Genomic DNA, 19,503 nt, shown 5'->3' on the forward strand with positions numbered 1-19,503 from the left:
CTCCCCGTGGCTGCAGACACACTGTGTGTTTTTGCAGCGCTGTAAACAGACAGCTGATTGGGTCAAATACTGTGTGATGGGCTCATCATTGAAAGATCTGTATCTTCACTGCTTCTCTAACTCAGTCCTTTTTTCCTTCCATCATCCACACCTCTCTGGCTGATAAAATTTTTGCAAGTGCTTCTAGATTTTTGTCCTTTAAATCCAGATTCAAGCCCACTGAAGCTGGCAGAAAACTGCTGTTAGCCTTCAGAGACATCAGGTTGGCCTCTATAGCAACCCACCCTGTTCAGAAAGTTTGCCTTGGCTTCTGCTGAAATCAGTGGGAGCCCAATCGAGCCTCAGACTTGAGAATCACATATCTAGGCAGTTATTGCCATACTGAACACACGTGTAATTACAGTCTTTCTTGGTAATTTGTTACATACAGCAAAGTCAGTAGTTCTGTTCTGGTAAGTGGAGCACTGGTGATTCATTGCCAGTTTTAGCTGGTGTCCCCAGTGATAGAAGACAGCAATATCTACAGAAGCACTGAGCTTGCTAAATCAATTTTGCAAACCATGCATGAGAGGAGAGGCAAGAGGTGCTAAAGAAAGAAATACTCTAGCTTTCGGATCCATCAGCTGACTGCCACCATCAAACCTGTGCTTCCCAGGGTTTTCCCAAGAGAACACAGCATAGCAAAGAAGCCCCAGAGAAGCGAGTACCTGTTCTATCCAACTATCACACAATGATTTAATAGAGTAACATCAGTGACACGGACCTACTAGAGAGTAAAGGGAACAGAGAAGCTGGGGGAAGGGTAAGGAGAAAAGGAGTTGGTCATTTAAATATGTGTTCATGTGAAAAGTCAGAGCAAAATTTCAGAGATAAATAGTGAGAGATTTGAAGGCCTGGGGGGAAAAAAGATGGGGAAAAAAAAAAGGAGGCCAGTCAGGGAGGAGGACAGGATTTTACTGGTATGAGGATGTCATGGCAAATATGACAGACAGTTTTGGTAAACTGAATTTCCTTCCTTTGATGTATTTATGTCAGAAGAGGAACTCAAAGTCAAAGGTTAGAATAAAATGCCAGTAAAAAATGAGACATTTTAAAATTATGCTGATACTTTTGATGTCAATATAAATAGTGCTATTTGTACAGTTACATTTTTCCTACCTTGTGAGAATGATTCACTGCATCCTGGATCATGGTGGGGTTTGTATGCTGCCGTCTGAGCTCAATCCATATCCAAACATTGAATTATGAAAAAAAAACCCAAGAGCGGAGGTGTGCAGCCCTGTAACAGCCCACAGGGAAATACAGAATGTTCATGTGGAGTCTTTTATGGATGACCATATTCACCTGGATGGTAGAGGAAACTGTGGGGCAGGGAAGTTGGCGTAACATGCAAGGGAAGTTCCCAATGTGCAGTTAATATCACACCTGACTGTGATGCCCTGTGCAATCAATCAGATTTGCAAAATCAAGGCCTCAAAAGTAAGAGATCTCTTAACAAACTATCAGACTATGCAGTTGGGAGGGAAGGGAGGGAAAGCTCAATCCCCATGTGTACCTCCCAATTAATACAACTCTATCATCATGACCATGGATTATGTAGGATGGCCTCTACCTACACAGTGGGCTATGCTGGGAACCTCTTTGCCCTTTCTCTCTGGGAGTATACACACACCACTTTCCTACATATACAGAGTAAGAAATAAAGCTGCATCTTGCTATTTAATCTCACTTCAGTGTGTGTTATCAGCCTTTATGTGTGCGACTAAGTAAATAGTTATATACTACTAGCTTACATATCCTACTGCAGCATAGGTACAAAATGATTGCAGGGAACTAATCCTGCAGACCTATGGTATAGTATAGCTAATGCATTGGTCATATATCCATTCTGTAAAAGGTAGAATGCAGACTAAGCCTTGTTTTTATTTTTCTCCTTAAACCCTAGAAGAAAATGGACCCCGTCTACTTGTGGTAGCAGAACAAACTAAAGTCTTCACACACCGGGGTGGCAATGTCACACTGCCATGTAAATTTTACCATGAACACACATCAACAGCTGGCTCAGGAACCCACAAAATCCGAGTCAAGTGGACCAAACTCACCTCAGACTACCTCAAAGAGGTGGACGTCTTTGTTGCAATGGGACATCACAGAAAGAGCTACGGAAACTACCAGGGCAGAGTGTTTCTGAAGGAAAGCAGCGAGAATGATGCCTCTCTTATAATCACAGATATCATGCTAGAGGATTATGGGAGATATAAGTGCGAGGTGATTGAAGGTTTAGAGGATGATACAGCAGTGGTGGCTCTGGATTTAAAAGGTAGGTAACACCTGAATTCTGCTTTGAATTCTGTCTGAATCATGTGCAGTGTTAACAAACGCTGCATTTCCTAATACCACCAGCATTGTATTATCAGTGATAACAACAAGCTGAAAAGTGGGATTCATTGCGCTCTGGGGATCTTGGCCTGGCAGCCTATAGCAGCCAACATAAATTAGAAGAACATTTGGACTTCTATAACTTCTTATACTAGCATATAGCATTTTCAGCCCCCAGTGAGCCCCAATGTGAGAGGATCCAAAAAAATGACCAAGCATAGCATGAAGAACTCCACATGTTTTTAATTTGGTCCTATCACTTTACAGAAAGCGCTATGTGTTTTACAGTAAACTTAGGCAAAATTATATTAAATATTCCCCTAATGGCTATTTCACAGAACTTTGGGGTATGTTCTATTATCAAGCAGATACAAATCTTCTTGCAAAAAGGAATAATGTTAGAGTAGTTTTCCAGAAACAATGGTTTAGTTTTTCCAGCCTTAAAATTTTATAAAATAAATCCCTACATTGCCTGCCAAGATAATTCCTACATGTAGTCTGCAGTCATTTCCCTCGGCAACATTCTTGTAAACAGTATAGTACACAAACATCAGAAGAATTTGTGAAATGACCTTAGAGAGGACCAAAATTCAGCTTTTCTTTACTCTTACGAAATTCAGATAAATTTTATGAGACTCAATGCATTTAAATCAGTATTTGGCCTTTTTTCCCCAAAGCACTGTATTCAGCAATAAACTAAGAGCTACATGAGAATGCTTCACTTTTACTTACATTTATATTTACCAGCAAGTGTGTGTCTGAGAAAAAAAACCTGTAGAAGCCAAGTCATCTGTTGAGAGTAGTTAGGGATAAAAAATAAATAAATAAATAAAAAGGAATAAAGGAAAACCAAAATCCTGGCTTACCCACCGGTAAATGGGTGAGGTATATGAATCTTCAGCTTTCACTGAGGCCTATTTTGCATTACAGTGTTTATTTAATTTGCATACAGAATAAGACTAGCCTACTGCTTCTTGAAGCCAAATAGATGGCATGGCCTTACCTTCCTTACATTCATTTTTCCTTTCCTGGTAAAAGGCTGCTAATGTATTACATTTCTGAGCACAGAAAAGCCCCTCACAGTTTCCATGCTGGTGGGATTCTCGATTCAGCTGTTTCACCCCCCCATAATCAGCCTGTAATAAGAATGTAGGCTGTTCTTTGAAATTTAGGAGATAACTTAACCCGTATACATGTCCATCTTTCTTTATCTAAAATTCATTTTCGAGTGAGGAGAGAGATGAGTAGGAGGAAAAGGCATATTACTTTGTTCTCCTCCGTTAGCCAACAGCACTCGTGTTCAGTCTCCTCTCCGCTCGGGGAAGTGCTGCAGTGCTTGCTCACTGCAGCTGCTCTCTCTGGAACGAGCCACTGGAGTGAGAGCAGTTTGTTTATCATACTCTGGTTTATGCAAGTAAAAGTAAGGCTTTGGAGGTCTACCCAGGCTGTGGCTCTGGGACCTGCATTCGGGAGATGTGTTACAAGATCAACAGCCCCAGGGGAGCCACCTCACAGGGTGATTTCAAGACAGTAAGGATGTAAACAAAAATGTGTGGGGTAAGTGCAACTGTTTGGCGTACATGAGAAATAGCAAATGCCACATAATCCAGATCTGGAACAGGTGACAGCTTTTACCTCTGTTTGGCCTCAGCACATCTCTGCTCTTCTTGAACTATTTTGCGGACAGTGCTGGAGTTCATTCCCGAATTGCTAGCTGGTATATAGCTTTGCTCAGTAATTCAGCACAACGGCATGCTATAATACTCTCCTGTCAGTCTCCTCACATCCTAAGCACATATATCTGTCAGGCTTCAAAAATATTTCAGAGAAATAGCAGTATATCTTGTTCCTGGTTGGCTACTGGGATTTCCCAGTGTTTTATGGCATTATAATGTTTTTGCCAATGTATAAGGGTCAGAGCCTGTGTAAAATCTTTAAAGGATTCATCACACCGCAAATGTAGTGCAGGTACTCAGCTGGTGCCATGTAGTATTGTGCATTTGGAGTCAAAGTTCATTAGCTCTCTGCTATTAAAAGTGAGGAGACTCCAGCACAAATGCTGCCCACTGTCACAGGAGTGTTTGGGAAAGAGGAGAAAACTGACAGCTGTAGTAACAGAATGTGAAATTTGGCTTGAGGCTTCGTACAAATACTTGTGTACATGGCAGAGTAGTTAGATCAATATTTGAAAGGCTCTATATTAGGAAAAAAAAAATAACGAAAAATCTTTTTTTATTTACTACACACAGTAATTACCAAAATACAGTTACGTGTTTTTTGACAGTGCCCAGAATTAAGTGCTAAATTCACAACTGGAATTTACATGCTACTTTGCTCAGACAGACATCTACATTTCCTAAGCAGCACGTGAACAGAGCGAGGTATCTCAACCCTGACGTTCCCCAGAGCAATTATATTGAGGACAGACCACATAAGTTAGTCAACAGTAAACACAGAAGAAATTGCGTGTCTTAAATTCAGGGTTTGAACTGGAAGGACAGGGAGGAAAAGGATTTCTGGCTCTAGGTTCAGAAGGACTCGACCCAGGACCTGCGGCCTCGGGGGACGCAGTGGTTCCCCAGGCTCCTCAGGAGCTGAGGCCTCTGAGCTATCATCCACAAAGACACAAACCTGCTAACTGGGGGTACCTTGCAGCTCCTAAACCAGTTCACCCCTTGCTGGGAAGCCTACAGGCTCCGAGTGGGAGTGAAGGCTCACCTCAAGTTCCAAATGGAGTCCTTTCCTCCCAGAAAGTGAGGGGACGTCCAATTAAAAAAAAAGAGAGAGAGAGAGAGAGAGAGAGAGAGAGAGAGAGAGAGAGAGAGAGAGTTAAAAGACGTTACACTGTTTAAATCCTACCTCTCTGGGTGGCAGATCCAATCAGGATGCACGTTGACATCCTTGCTTCAGAGATAGAAAGGAGCTACTTTTGTTGAAAACACAGCTGAAAAAAGGAGATTTTCTACTTTTTTATTTGACTGTTTACGTTGGTATAGCACCAGCCCATTGAATATGAGAGCTGGATTCCACATCCCAATTATATACAGCATTACCTCTAGCTTGCTACTGAACAGTGTCTCACCTGGAAATGTGCCACCCTCAACCCACCTTCTCCAGCACCACCACTCCTTCCCACCTTCCCATCCCCCTCAAATAGGGAAATTCATTGGATAGGAATGTTTGAGAGGAATCATATTTCTTTAATCAAGTACATTCCAATCTCTAGTCAAAGGAAAGTTTACACATTTTAACTTGGATCTGTTTAACATATGTAACAACGTCTCTTTTGGTGATTTTGGTCAGACATGGGAGAGATGTCAAACTGTTCATTTCTGACATTATAGAGTGAAGTTTCGTAAGCACACTCAGGAAAATCTCATTAGGGAAACCTCGTGGTAAAACTTTACCTTACCGGAACTGAGATGAGACTATTGAGTGTCTCAGTTTGGAATAAGACAGTTTAGTCTGACTTAAGGTAATTGAATCAATGATTCTGGGTCTAAGTTTCATTTCACTTGTCATATAAAATGATAATGATTAAAATGCACTTATGTTTATAATGGATATATATAATAAGGGGGATGTATTCCTCTCTTCTCATGCCCCTGCACTCATTTTTTTCCATCTCACCTACAGCTTCATGCAGTGCTGGCTTTAATTGCTGTTTCATGTATTTGGGCAATGCAGAACAGATCAAGGAAAAAAATCACTGTCTTTGGACTAAAGAAAAATTTATCAGCCCATCCTAACATTCTACATCTGTTATAAATAATAAGGTTAATCTCACAGTAGGAAGGATTTGCATCAATAGCCTGATGTCCTGAGATGCTGGCCCTCAGGATGTTAATTGGCAGCAAGACAAAACCATTTATATCCAGGAATGCCCCACAGCAGTACAAAACAGCTGATCACTCCAATGTGAGCTCACTGTACAAACAATAAAGCTTCAGCTAGGTGAAAGCTTATTAATATATCAGTGAGAACAGTTGACCTCTACCTCAAAGGACCTTTTTCTTCTCTGAACGCGGTAGTGATCTGTTCTTATTAGACATACAGGCTTCCTGGAATCATCATTAAAAAAACTGTCCACAATAACTGGGTAATTTTAGCTTTGAATAAGCAGTGGAATTGGATTCAGCCCATAATTGTTACATATGCTATACATCTTTTTATGATCTTTTCTGATACTATTTAAAAGAAGCAGATCCATGCCATTTTCCCCCTCCACTAGCAAGACAGTGCTGGCTAGGAGCTAAAACTCAAGACTAGGATTCAGTACTGTGTTTCACAAACTGCCAGCTTCACCAAAAAAGACAGCTGGAGGACTTGCCAGGCTTCCTCTGCACTCCCCCCGTCCTCTGTTTCTACCTCACCTACACTTCTCTGCCTCCTTCATTGAGCCAAGGCAGCTGTACTGTAAACCAGATAATGAAAATGATGCAACTTAAAGTTAGCCTTCAAAAAGAAAAAAAAAAAGCCCACTATTTTATCATTTAATCATTATCACCCTGTTTAGTTCTGTAGCTCAGCCTTACAAGTACAAGTACTGCCCTGAGGGCAGCAATGTTAAGCTGGGAATGGTGGCTGGAAAAATGGCAAGTATTGTAGGGAGCTGGATACTTTTTATGTCAGCCTTGTTGCCAAAGCCATTTTCCCACTGAACTGGCCATGCTGTGCTGCTTACATGTTAAATAAGCATCATGACTTTTATGTTCTTTGTCAAATGTTTTGGGAGTTAAAACCTTAACCAAATTCAAGTTCTCATATAACAGGTAGATATTGTTACATTAGTCATAAGCAAAAGAGAGTTCTCAGCTTATGTTAAAGTTTCTTTATTTTAGTGTTTTACTCTTGTTCTTTCTTATGAATACCAGATACTTTTGAACCTCACCATACTAGGCTTGTATGCTGAACTTCTCAGGCAGATGAAGGCTCCAGCACTGGCCCTCTGTCATACTTCCCAGGAGCAGATTTTGTGCACAATTCCTTCAGGGAAGTAAGATTCATGGCCCAGATGACCAAGATGTGGAACAATGCTGAACCCCCAACAAATGGCAGAGCTTTAATCTATTAGGAAATCTTTTCTATAGTTTCTCTACATAGATAGAAGATAGCTGAACATAGTAACTTTGCAATACAGGCTCTGAAATAATTGCTTTGTACTTTCAACAGTGCCAGAAATATGCAGATCTAGATAAACCTATTAAAAATCTCTGTGGACTGGTTCTTTTAGATGGCAACTAACTCTTTGGGTGGCTTCACATGAATAGAAAATCATCAGGTTTTATGATCCCACTTAGAGGTTTATGTCCAAGACAGAATTAGAAGAACAGCCATCTCTTTCAGAAAAGACTTTACAGTTCAAAATAGATCAGACAAATTCATGAACTTCGTATAAATAAATTCTTCCAAATTGTCATTGTAATCATTTCCTAATATAATCATTTTCTCTTAAGTTGCATGTGAGCAACAAGGGATTCATAACTGAAACCAATATGCAGAGCCTAAAGCTTACCAATTCCATGCACTCAGCAACTAGGGATATCAGATTTTGCCTACAATTTTTTTTGTATTCTGTTTGTTTCTTCTGTGTGTTGCTGTCACATTCATACACAAAAAGCTATTTTAAACATTCTTTACAGAACAAATCTGTTCTGCCTACAGAAAAAATGATTTTACAGGCCACACTGTTTGTAAATACCTAAAAGACAACACAAAGTTTTGTAAAAGACAACAGGAGTTTGTCAAGAGCAAATCATGTCAGACCAATCTCATTCCTTCTGTGACAGGGTAACAGGTCTTTGCAGCACGGCTCTACTGTCTCTAGTGTGAGCAATGGTGCTATAAAGGAAAGATGCACGCAAAGTAAAAAGTCCAAAATAAAGCAAGATAAAATTATCTAGAAACCATAACCTGAAAGGAAATGCTAAAAGATTTGGGACTGATTAGCCTAAGGAGAGCAAGGAGAAACAATAGTCTTCAAATCTGATAAAGGCTGAAGCAAAAAGAAGGGCATAATCTGCCCACAGGCCAGATAAGTCTAGGCTGGATAAGTCTAGCCTCTATTTGTCAAAAGCGAGTAACATCCCCATCAGCTTGGTTCAGGGACACGGTTATTGGATAGGCACTGCTACAAGCTTCCAGCTACGGGCAATGGAGCCACTGCCGCTGCCAACAGCCAGTGGCCATCCATGGAGCCTGTGCTACATAATCAGGCATCTGATGATTTTGACAGGCAGAGAATTGGAGATGGATTCTCAAGGAAAGTGAAGGACTTTCCACTTTTTGCAGAAGTTTAGAAACCCAACATGGAAAATTTTGCCTTCAAGTGTATGAACCTGCCAGCATAAAACTGTACCCTACAGTACAGCATATAGCACACTTTACTCTACCCTGTGTTTACACTGGCTACAAAAAAACTTACTTTTTGTTTATACTAGAACTGAAGGAAACCATTTCTTTACTCTGGCTGTAAAGAGACTTTTTTTTTCCATATGAGTTCACAGAAATTTGTTTTATTTTGTTCTATCTGTAAATACTCTTAAAACTGCTAGTTGCATATAGTGCTGCCTTATCAGACAACCATAAATTGTTATAGGAGCTGAGCTTTCTAAAATTGTTATAGGAGCTAAGCTTTCTAAGATTCCTTCCTCATCTTTTTGCCTTGGGTAACCATTACACCTACTTACACGGAGAACATGTCTCTAGTGACCAGGCAATTGCAAAGGACTCGTGTTGAGCTGCAGTGACTATCTGCGTATAAGATGTGTAACACAAAGAGCATACAAAGGACATGCAAATATCATGTCTTTTCCATTCCTTAAGTGAGCAAGATTGCCATCTTAATCCATTTTAAAGATTATTTTCCACTTATTTTCTGATATAACTGAGCATCTAATTCTCATAGACTTGTTCAAAATTCTCCCTCTCAAGACAAATAGAGAAAAATGGATTTTCCCCAGCTAGGATAAAAAAGGTAGCATTAAACCCTTCTGCACAAAAGTGATGGCTTGCTTTGCAAAACAGCCAGCTTCGCTTGTCCCCTCTCTCTCTCCTCCTAGTTTCCCCTTCAAAAAATGTAATTGAAAACCACAGCAACAGAAGCAGAGTTGTACATTAGTGGGATTGAAAGTAAGGCATTCACAGAAACACAGGCACAGATATGGGGAGGTTTTGTTATACTTCCAGTTCTTATGTTCTGATTTGGTAAAAATCCTAACTTCCATTGCAACAACCATTTTCAGGACTGTGATTGCACTGTCACAGGCACATAGAACAAACCTTACCAGGCCTTCTTCTTTCACTAACAGATTTATTTACCACCAAATTAATGTGTTTCAGTTTCTTTCCTCCTTCTTTGGAGGAAGGCAGAAGAGGAGTTGTTATTAACAGGAGTATTTCAGAGAACTGATTGTCTGGGAGAGGAGCTACCTCCTAAATCTGAATTGTAATTAATGTTCCCTACTCAAACTCTACAAATGTCTAAGCTGCTTGCTTAAAGCAAGGAACTGAGTCACTAAGGTCAAGTTAAGGCTCTTCAGGCCAAAGTTCCCACAAACTAGCAGGGTGAGAGAACCACCATTCCCTGGGTTTAAACAGGTGTCTAACAACTCACTCCCTACAAAGAGCCACATCCCAATAGGTTGGTGGATGCACTTGACTGCCTACGGATACTGTCACTGCCGACAGGACACTCCTGGAAGGGTAATACAGAAAATAGGGGAAAGGATTTAGAAATTTTGTTCAGACTGAACCAGAGAGCAGGCTTAAGTAAACAGCTGAAACCAGTACTTGTGAGAAAAATACCATCCTTTCCCAACAGAAGACTTTCAGGAGACTTTCATATTACCAATAAAAAAGTATTCAAATGTAATTGAAAACCACAGCAATAGCAGCCATTCGAGGCTAGAAGTTTTTCTTCTTCCTTCATTTCCCAAGCTGAATTTGTTAACATTTGGAAGTGGGTATTTTGTCTTGCAGTAAAACACAGGATTGGAGTCAAGTGTTTAGATTTGGTTTCTAGTTGGGGAACAGCAATAAGCCCCCAGACAGCTTTGTCCGCTCAAGCCCAGATGGAGTGCACTATCTTTTGATGGGCTGTAGGAGCCAAGACTGAAGGCGCTGCTGCTCAATTAATTAAGGTTCAAAACTGCTAAATTGTAGCTAAAAGAAGATGCATAGTATAGATCTATCTATCAACTCAGTGTTAGGCTTGATAGGGAAATGAGGAAGAAACAACCAGTAAGACGAAAGATAACACAAAGTCACACAAAACTGCATAAGGTCAATTTTGCTATATAAAATCACCGACGGCTACCCCTGTCTGTATATGCTGGGTGAAATTAATGTTAATCAGTTGCAGACTTGTACTGCAGATGAACTCAAACAAGAATCAGCTTCTAGCCTGTCTCTTCAAATATAGCCCAAAGCTAATATTACAGTTCTGTGCATATTTACGTTATTAAAACGTTATGGCCCAAACTGTCAAACTTAAGTAGATTTGTAACAAATTTGCATTCATATGTAACCATCTTTAAAAAAGTGATTTTGGAAACCATAAGGAATCGCATCTGTTGGAATAGTTTCTGATGAATTGTTGCTCAGTCTTTAGAAGTATATGAGTTTAGACCTTTATTAATAGGTATCCATCTCTGGTGATTTTAGTTTTTTTTGACAAGTATATGCAGATCACACACATGTACTGGACCAGGAATCAAGAGTCTGGGAAGGTATAGTTCTGGAAAAATAATAAGCATTAGATTTCTAATAAAGTAATAAAGCTTGGACTCCTCTGGCGCTTGCTATATTTTTACAGTAGCCATTGATATTTCTGGCCATTAGCACTGAGGGAGAACAAATGATTAAAAAAAATTTCAAGAGATACAGAATGAACATGAAACATTTATGGCTTCTTGTTTAAGAAGCTGTAGTTAACAGCACACAATGTGTTACATATTATTCATCTTTTATATGGCAGAACAGCTAATAACTGAAAAGCCCTTTAACAGAGGATTTACAAAAGGAAAGAAAGTCAGAAGACTTACTAGTTAATTACTGAAGGAGAACAAAATCTTTTTTATTATTACCCTGCCAAGTTTACATTTGAATGCTTTATTTTCTTGGACCAAGTCACTTGGGTTTAGTAATAGCAAAGATATTATTTAACAAAAATAACACTACCTGGACAATAGATGGGTGAAGAAGAGAAGGGAAAGAAAGGCGACATTAAGATACCAGTGGAATAGACACCAAAGTGGATTTGAATGTTCAAAAAGAAGAATGACTTCATTGCATGGTGACAGTCGAGCATGACTATAATGCAATTTCTTTATCCTATGCTACATTGCCTTGGAGACAAGGAACTTGTTATAGGCAGGAGAATTCACCAACAGGGAAAAGTAAAAAGAAAGACAGATGTCTTTACCAGTTTAAAGCTTTTGGCTCATTTCCTAATGTGTTATCTTGTCTTCAGTCTTTCTACATCCTACACCTCCTAGTTCTAAAGAGATGTTTGAGAATAAACATCCTGAGCTGGATCTTCTCTGATGCCATTTTATTTCAGCTTATTATAAAGATTAGGCTAAAGCCAACTGTAAAATTTAGAGCTGGGTTAAATTTCTAAACCTTGCCAAAGATTAGGGTGGTCTGATCCAAACTTTTGTTTCAAATCTCTCTCTTCTCTGTACTGCCTTTTGTCAGAGTCACATGGGGAGGTGGTTTTTCAACATTTTCTGAAGCATCTTTCCTGCTTCAAGAAGTAGTTTTTAATTACAGAGATTTTTTTGTAAAACAAAAAGAAAATATACAGTGGACAAATCTGCAAGAAAAAGGCAATGATGTTGATTAAATGTCAGTATTGAAACAACTCTGGAGGCATCCCTGTGTTTCCCATCCCCACTTGGGCACTCTCCATCACAGGAAGGTCTCTGCTGTGCCCACCACGACAGCTTGCAGCTGACAGGGAACAGACCCAGATGTGGGCCGTGCGATGGTGGCCTATGTCCCATGTCCCACATCCCACATGGGGTGCAAGGAAGCATAAGCAGATCCATGCCTCCATGCCAGGACTCACCAGTCCCCCAGCCTCTCCAGCACATGCTCTTCAGTTACGCCAGCGCCGCTCTTGGCGCCCATAGGGCTGGTGGGAGAGACGGTGTTTCATGCTGCTTCCTCCCAGGACCACCTGGCTTTGCTGCATCCCATGCACCACCTCGCTCACCAAGTGGGATTGGGGAAAACTGTCTCCTGTTGAAGGGCCTGTACTCACTGGTGTCCTCCATGAGGAGCTCCCCTTCCACCATGAGCAACTGCATTGACGAACTGCCACATGGCCATTGGGAAGTGTCCAAAAAGTCTCCTTTGCTAAAGCCATGCACATCTTCACTGATTTGCTTTCCCTGTAGATTTCCTGCTTTAATACCTCAAGACCCTAATTCTGTCTCCTACCAGTCTAGCCTTGCACTGCTGTTATTAAGCCTGACAAGAAATTCCTAGGATAACCTGAAATTAAAAAAAAAAAGGGGGGGGGGAGGGAAGAGAGCTGTTTTGAATCAGGAGCAAAAGATCATGAAAAATTCATGGATTGGCAAGAATCCATGAAAAGAAAATAACACTTTTTATGTCAAGCAAAACATTTCATTTTAATGCCTGCATCTAAAAAAATAGCTCATACTACTCTATACTACTATCCTCTATACTACTTCTTTCAAAACGAGTACCAGAAAATCCCCAAATTGCACCCTGGAAAAAAAGGAATTGGCTTTTTTCTACTTAATTTTTTTTTAATCAAAATGAGAAATTTATCTTACAGTTGATAAACGGACATTTTCTGGTGAAAAACATTTAGCTGCAAAATTTCCATCAGCTCCACTCATCTTTAAGCACTCTCAGAGGGCAGGGGTGAGATCAGAGCGGGGAGAGCAGAGCGGCGGATGGGGGCAGCGCGCAGAGCTGGCACGGCTCCCGCCAGCAGCAGGACGGGTTACAGGGATCGGAGCCCCCAGGTGAGCGAGGAGGCACTCGGATCCCCCTCTCGAACAAAAGGGCTGATTTGCTGACGGAGCATTTCTCCCCAGAAATCAAACAGCTTAATATTCTGCCGCAGCATGCGGTTAACTTCTCCTTTGGACGACTGTAAGTGATGTTTCGCTTGCTTCTGCGTCTTCAGTGTGTAGGACCCCCGTGACTCACCCTCTCTCTGCCACCGCAGGTGTGGTATTCCCATACTCCCCACGGCTGGGGCGGTACAACCTGAACTTCCACGAGGCCCAGCAGGCATGCCGGGGCCAGGACGCTGTCATCGCCACCTTCGACCAGCTCTACGAGGCCTGGCGAGCGGGACTGGACTGGTGCAACGCCGGCTGGCTCAGCGACGGCTCCGTGCAGTATCCCATCACCAAGCCCCGCGAGCCCTGCGGCGGCAGGAACACCGTGCCAGGGGTCAGGAATTATGGCTTCTGGGATAAAGATAAAAGCAGATACGACGTTTTCTGTTTTACTTCGAACTTCAATGGTAAGAGCTTTAGTCGCTTCTACCTTGTAAAAGGCCATTGCTGAGCTTAAAAAAGAAAATAATTCCAATAGCAGCAAAGGGCAGCAAGTGATATTTGATTTGTCAAAGTTTATGTTAGCTTTGGAAAATATTACTGTTGAATTTACAGAGACACATATCCAGAGTAAAATTGTCTTTGCCACATGTTCACATAAATCATTTCTAAAACTTAGAACTTATATTGACAGCAGTTTCAAATATCTCCACTTTCACCCCTTTAAAATTTGTATGTATATTTTTAATGCTGATATATGCCCAGTTTATTTCAGTTAAAGTCATGAAGAAACCATAATTCCTTTAACTGAGCTTTCCTTTTGAATTCAGTTATAATTATGATGCTTTACAACTTTACTATATCACCAAAACAAAATTCTGATTGTAACTTCATGTCTCTTCTGTTGTGTCAAGCAACTCCAGCTCTGGCACCAAGTCTCATATGACTAATACTTCCTTATCAGCACAGCTATTTCTAGCTTTTATGCGTAATGATTTAGATTCCTAATCTTAGTACACTGTCAAAGCCCTAACCTGTCCACTTTTGTTATGATCTTGGGGTGCTCTAAACCTTAGTTTAGTGACTACAAGCTTTTTTAGCTATTAGTAGGTGTTGCTTTAGGTCGGAAATGACTTGATCTCAGCTTGCTATCATTTAAGGTTTAATCTAGTAGCTGAAAAGGATTTAAAACTGTGGCTGTGAATAAGAGGAACACTGCAAGGGAAAATGTGCAAAAGCAGTCTACAATCTTCTACAACATCATTCTTGTGGGTAATTTCTATGCAGCTTCACACATGTTTGGCTTGCAGCCCAATCAGACCAAGGAGCATGGCCCTTTTTGTTTATGCTCAGATTGCTTATCCACAATGAAGCATGTTTGTCCTTGAGCACACACAAAAAAAATAAACATAAGCCTTGCTCTCAGAAGATATGCTCTAATGTTAAGTCTGCTCCACCTTCTCCAAAGAATCCCAAACCCTCAAACCAACAATATCAAAAGTTAGGCTGGATGCAATCTGAAACAGATATTTATCTGATTTTTAACATGCCACATCATTGGCATATGAAATGCTGGCTCATTTTTTCTTGTTTAATTTATGTAAGTCCAAATCCTATACAAGCTCATCTCTTATGTACAGATTTAATCCTGTACTAAAGAAATAACAACAAGAAATAAAATAATCAAGGAAAACTTTAAAAAGTAATAGCTGCAATATTTAAAGTGCTTGCAGAATAAATGTTTGTGACTATTGATCACTAACCACCACCTTTTCTTCAGATGAAGCTGTTAATAACTGGACAGTCTCTCTTAAGGAAAGAGAAAGATCATTTCTGAAAAAATGTAGCAAAGGATAAACAAGGTCTGTACGCTGAGACAGCAAGAGAGAGAGGGAGAAAAAGGTTTGAGGCAGCGAGAGGCAGAGGCAGAGGTGGTTGGGAATTCAAAGGGAAGATGATGCCCAAACGAATCTCATCTTGGTGAGTTTGTTAAAGCCGCCTGCCATGCAGAATACTGTATGGCAATAGGGTGATATCAACAGCTTGGCACCATCTTTTCCAGGCCCCGCCAGCACAGTGCTAGATGAGTCTCCCAAGGCATCAGCATGAAATCTGGGCTTCTGCTTCTCTCACCGTCCACCTCCTTTCCAGCTCCTCCCCAGCCAATGTTATCCTTTCATGTCCCAGCTGTACCCTCCACTATTCACATCCCAGTCATACCTTGATACCCACAGTAACCCCAGCAACTCTCCCAAAATCCCAGCTTCCTATTTTCACCTCAACAATTCAGATAGTTTATGTCTGTTTAACAGTTTCATCAGCTTTCTCACTGTAAAGAGAAAAGGCTTATGATAGTCCATTTTGCAACCAGGCTGCAATTGTCAACGATAGTGGGTATGGGCAAAGAGCTGTTCCTGCAGTGGTGAAGAGTCATCATACATCCAGTACTGATTCTCTCAGCTCAGGAACAGCCAAGGAAAATGAGATGTGGTTAGCACACCACGCATTTCCAGCAGTGGGAATGACTGCTGCAATCTGTTGACAGTATAAAACAGAAAAGCTTTCAGCTATATATATGTAAGGGAGCTGGAGAAATGCCAAGAGCCCTAGGATCACAGGATTGTAATGCTAGCTTTAAAAAAAAAAAATCTCAGAAAGTGTCAGTTGTGTGAGCAGCTAGGAAGAATGAGGGTGTGTGAGGTTTAGATTTCTACTCACCGGGTTCTTTTTAGGGAAAGGAATCCCCAAAACACATTATAATCTCAGGGGAAATTCCAAAATGGACTCGTTTTTAAATAGTTCAACAGCTGAAACTAAAAAGTCTTTGACTAAAATATATACAAAACTTGTTTTTTTACCTGAAGAAGGGTCCAAAACAGCAAAATTACATTCAGCTGTTAAGGTGAAAAATGAAAACACAGTTGACAACACAGTTGAGTTCAAATCCAGATTCGGTATTTTCATTTTGGAGCTGTTGGACCCTGACTGTGGTCAATTGAATAAACCAAATAATAAGGGTAAGAATTTGTTTTGATACCCTTAGTAAAGAATTCTGCACACATTCCTGTTAACTGCACAGGGCAACAGTTTCAGCAAAGTTTTGTCTGCAACACAATATAAAATAATCTTAGTACCTTATGAAATTACCCTTGACAGTGTCTTTCTTAGACTAGTATAAGTGCACAACTTGAACATTTTGTTTAGCCTATATCACCATTTCATACTCAAATCATTCTGTTGCTTTGTATAAGAACTTCAGGTGATTTGTGACTCTACAGGCAAAGCAAAAAAATCCAAAATGTATCACATACTATGTAAATACTGGTAGTAGCAATTGACCAGTTTATAAGAATATATAGTGATGTATTTCATAAAACTATACAAAGAATAACATTAACATAATGCTCTCCATTTACTTACCACTCAGAGCTCAAGGAATAACATGGTATGGCTGCACAGGAAAGATGCAACTTGGTCCCTTTCCGTACAAGCATTGTAGCAGGATTTCAAGTCCCAGCTGTAACAGTGATTGTCCCCTAAAATATTGCAAAGGAGCATATAATCTTTCTCCCGCCATAGAAATGGCAACTATCAACTGGCAACATGGTTCTCATCCTGCTTTTAGATTCCTTCAGCTGATAAAGACTATTGAAAATGGATATCCCACAAATGGGAAGCATCTAAGTTGGATTTGCCACGTTGGCATTTCCTGATATCCACACACTTCGCTACCTAGCCCTCACCATGGTTTGCTTCCCTGCACATCCTCCACAGTCGGAGCCAATTTAGTCCACAGTCTCTTTGGAAAAGCTGCAGGCTCATCCCCCACGTGGCAGGACAAGCTGCTGTCATCTGCAGGTTAATGGGGGCCGCAGCCCATCCCAATTTCTCCCCCTTCCCTGCCCCAAGGAATGGAGCTGCTCCGTTTCCGTACGCTCCCTCCAGGAGGTAAAGGTGGGCTCCCACACACCCATTCAGGGGAATAAGAGCAGGTGACTCCTGCTGCCCCAGTCCTCTCTGCAGCCCCCAAAAGATATGGGACAAAGATATGTAATGGTATAGTCTGAGTGGTTATTCTTTGCCTAAGTTCAAAAGCTTGCTGAAGGAGGTCAGTGAATTTCTCGAAGAAAAGTCATGGGAATTTTTTGCACTGGAAGGTGTTAAGTGAGCTAAATATAAATGTAACTGTCATTTTCCAGATAATTAAAAGTTTTGAAAGAAAAGAAAAGGTTTAAGGAGAACTTCTCTCGCACATTCTCCTCATTAACATGCATTTGCTATATGCTTTGCACATAGAATCACAATGCATAAATGATTTTTTATCAGTTCTAACAGAATCAAGCAAAAATCTCTTATGTTAACAAGTTAAAAATACAAAGAATGAATTTTATGGAATCATGTTAAAAGTGCAGCTGTGAACCACCTATTTATTACAACAACGCATATGATAAGTTAACCACCATCTCCGTTTAAATGGGAGAAGAATGCATAAAGCCTTTTCTGGATAATGTATACTGACTGCTCATTTGCCCACTCCAGAAAAATGGACTATTTAGCCACTGGGAACATGTAGCCATTGTTTTAAAAAGAAAAGCAAAAATACCAAAATGAAACTTCCTATCCATTCTTAAAAACTGAATTTTTAAAATTCAATGCTTCTGTTTCACTGGACTCGCTGCAGATGGGGGGAAGGGTGTAAAAGGATGTTTTAAACTGTTCTTATATATTCTCATGTGGCAATTTGAAGTCAATTATCTTAAATCATCACTGTATTTTAAAATAATTATCAGGATCTTCTCATTAAAGGAATGGAAAGCATCTCCTCACATTTTTAATATGTTCTTGAATTTTGAAGAAATGGCCTTGCTCAGCCATATACTATTACTATTAAGACACACTGAACTTGAGGCTGTCGAGCAGATGACAGGCTCTACACAATGTACAAGTTGCAGAAATATACTGCTGGCTGCTGAGAATGTCTTTTATTGCTGTATGAAACCACAAATGGAGAAGAGTTTATTTTTGATGCGGGAAAACAATTTAACTGATTTCTGTGTAAGCTCCCTGGCGTTCGTACAGCCTGCCTATTGCAAAGAGAGGCCTGCGCTCAGTGACTCTCTTACAGGCGCTGCCGGCATGGTGCAGCGGGGTGCACCGCTGGATGGGCCGTGCCACTGGAGGCCTCCCCTCCGAGCGCACAGCCAGGAGCCTTCTTTCCAAGGCCCTGCATTAACTCCTGCCACAGAAAGAGCAGGCAGGCTGGCGCTGCTTTTCATTGCCTCTAAATATGATGGCTCTCTGCTGCGAACCCAGGGCTGCAATACAAAAACTTAGTCTCAGATCTCTGCTCTCTTGATTTAGAGCTGAGGTTGGGGAAATCTCCCCTGGCAATGCATCCCTCAAGCTCCTGCAGTCACAAGGGTGTAGGTATTTAGGTCAAGTGCTCAGGTTTTCCTCTTTAAACTGTTATGTTACATGAAGAAGTTTAAAATACCCATTATAGCTGGGGTTTGATTAGGTGTGAGGAGACCCTCTGCTCCATGATCTGAAGTGAGGAGTCAGATTAAGCGTGCTTGTCCTCTGTAGGAGTAACCCAACTACCAGGTATTAATGAGACAGACAATTAATCCCTCCATCTCTTGCCACATAAATTAATAAATACCAAGATTGAGAAGTCAGCATATTAGGAACCTTTCTAACCTGTTGGCAGGCAAAACCAGCAAATCTGTGCTGAGTTTATTGATAGTATTTTATTTAATCATTCTGGATACACATTTTCTTTTCCCCCATGAGGTTTACTATTGAAGTTCTCCTACTTAAGGAAGGGGCAGAGTATAGGAGTTCTTATTATTGATGTCATATGTCAAAAACCTGACCTTACGGCAAATCCCTAGGAAATTACATTCCATTGACATATGATTTGAAGAGCAACTAATAAGCTAGGTGAAGTTTACATACTATCAGTTCAAGTCCCTGTTCCTCTAAGTATAAAATCCTATTTGCTTTGGGGAAACCTTTTAATAATATAGTAGGAACAGGTTTATTCTTAATAAACATTCTCTTTAGCAACACTATGTAA

The 19,503-nt window shown here is 40.6% G+C and overlaps 1 protein-coding gene across 3 annotated transcripts in view; it reads left to right on the forward strand.

Annotated features, from left to right (window-relative positions):
• The window catches only part of HAPLN1 (hyaluronan and proteoglycan link protein 1), a 66,732-nt gene that overhangs the window by 41,642 nt on the left and 5,587 nt on the right, over positions 1-19,503 (forward strand). For 2 of the 3 annotated variants that reach the window (XM_067316282.1, XM_067316281.1), the window contains exons 3-4: positions 1,946-2,320; positions 13,589-13,891. In XM_067316282.1, coding sequence (XP_067172383.1) covers positions 1,946-2,320; positions 13,589-13,891 — 678 coding nt within the window. The remainder of the gene's footprint in view (positions 1-1,945; positions 2,321-13,588; positions 13,892-19,503) is intronic. The other variant, XM_067316284.1, reaches the window with a different exon arrangement.

This window comes from Apteryx mantelli, chromosome Z, assembly GCF_036417845.1.
Source record: "Apteryx mantelli isolate bAptMan1 chromosome Z, bAptMan1.hap1, whole genome shotgun sequence".
NCBI classification, from domain to species: Eukaryota; Metazoa; Chordata; class Aves; order Apterygiformes; family Apterygidae; genus Apteryx; species Apteryx mantelli.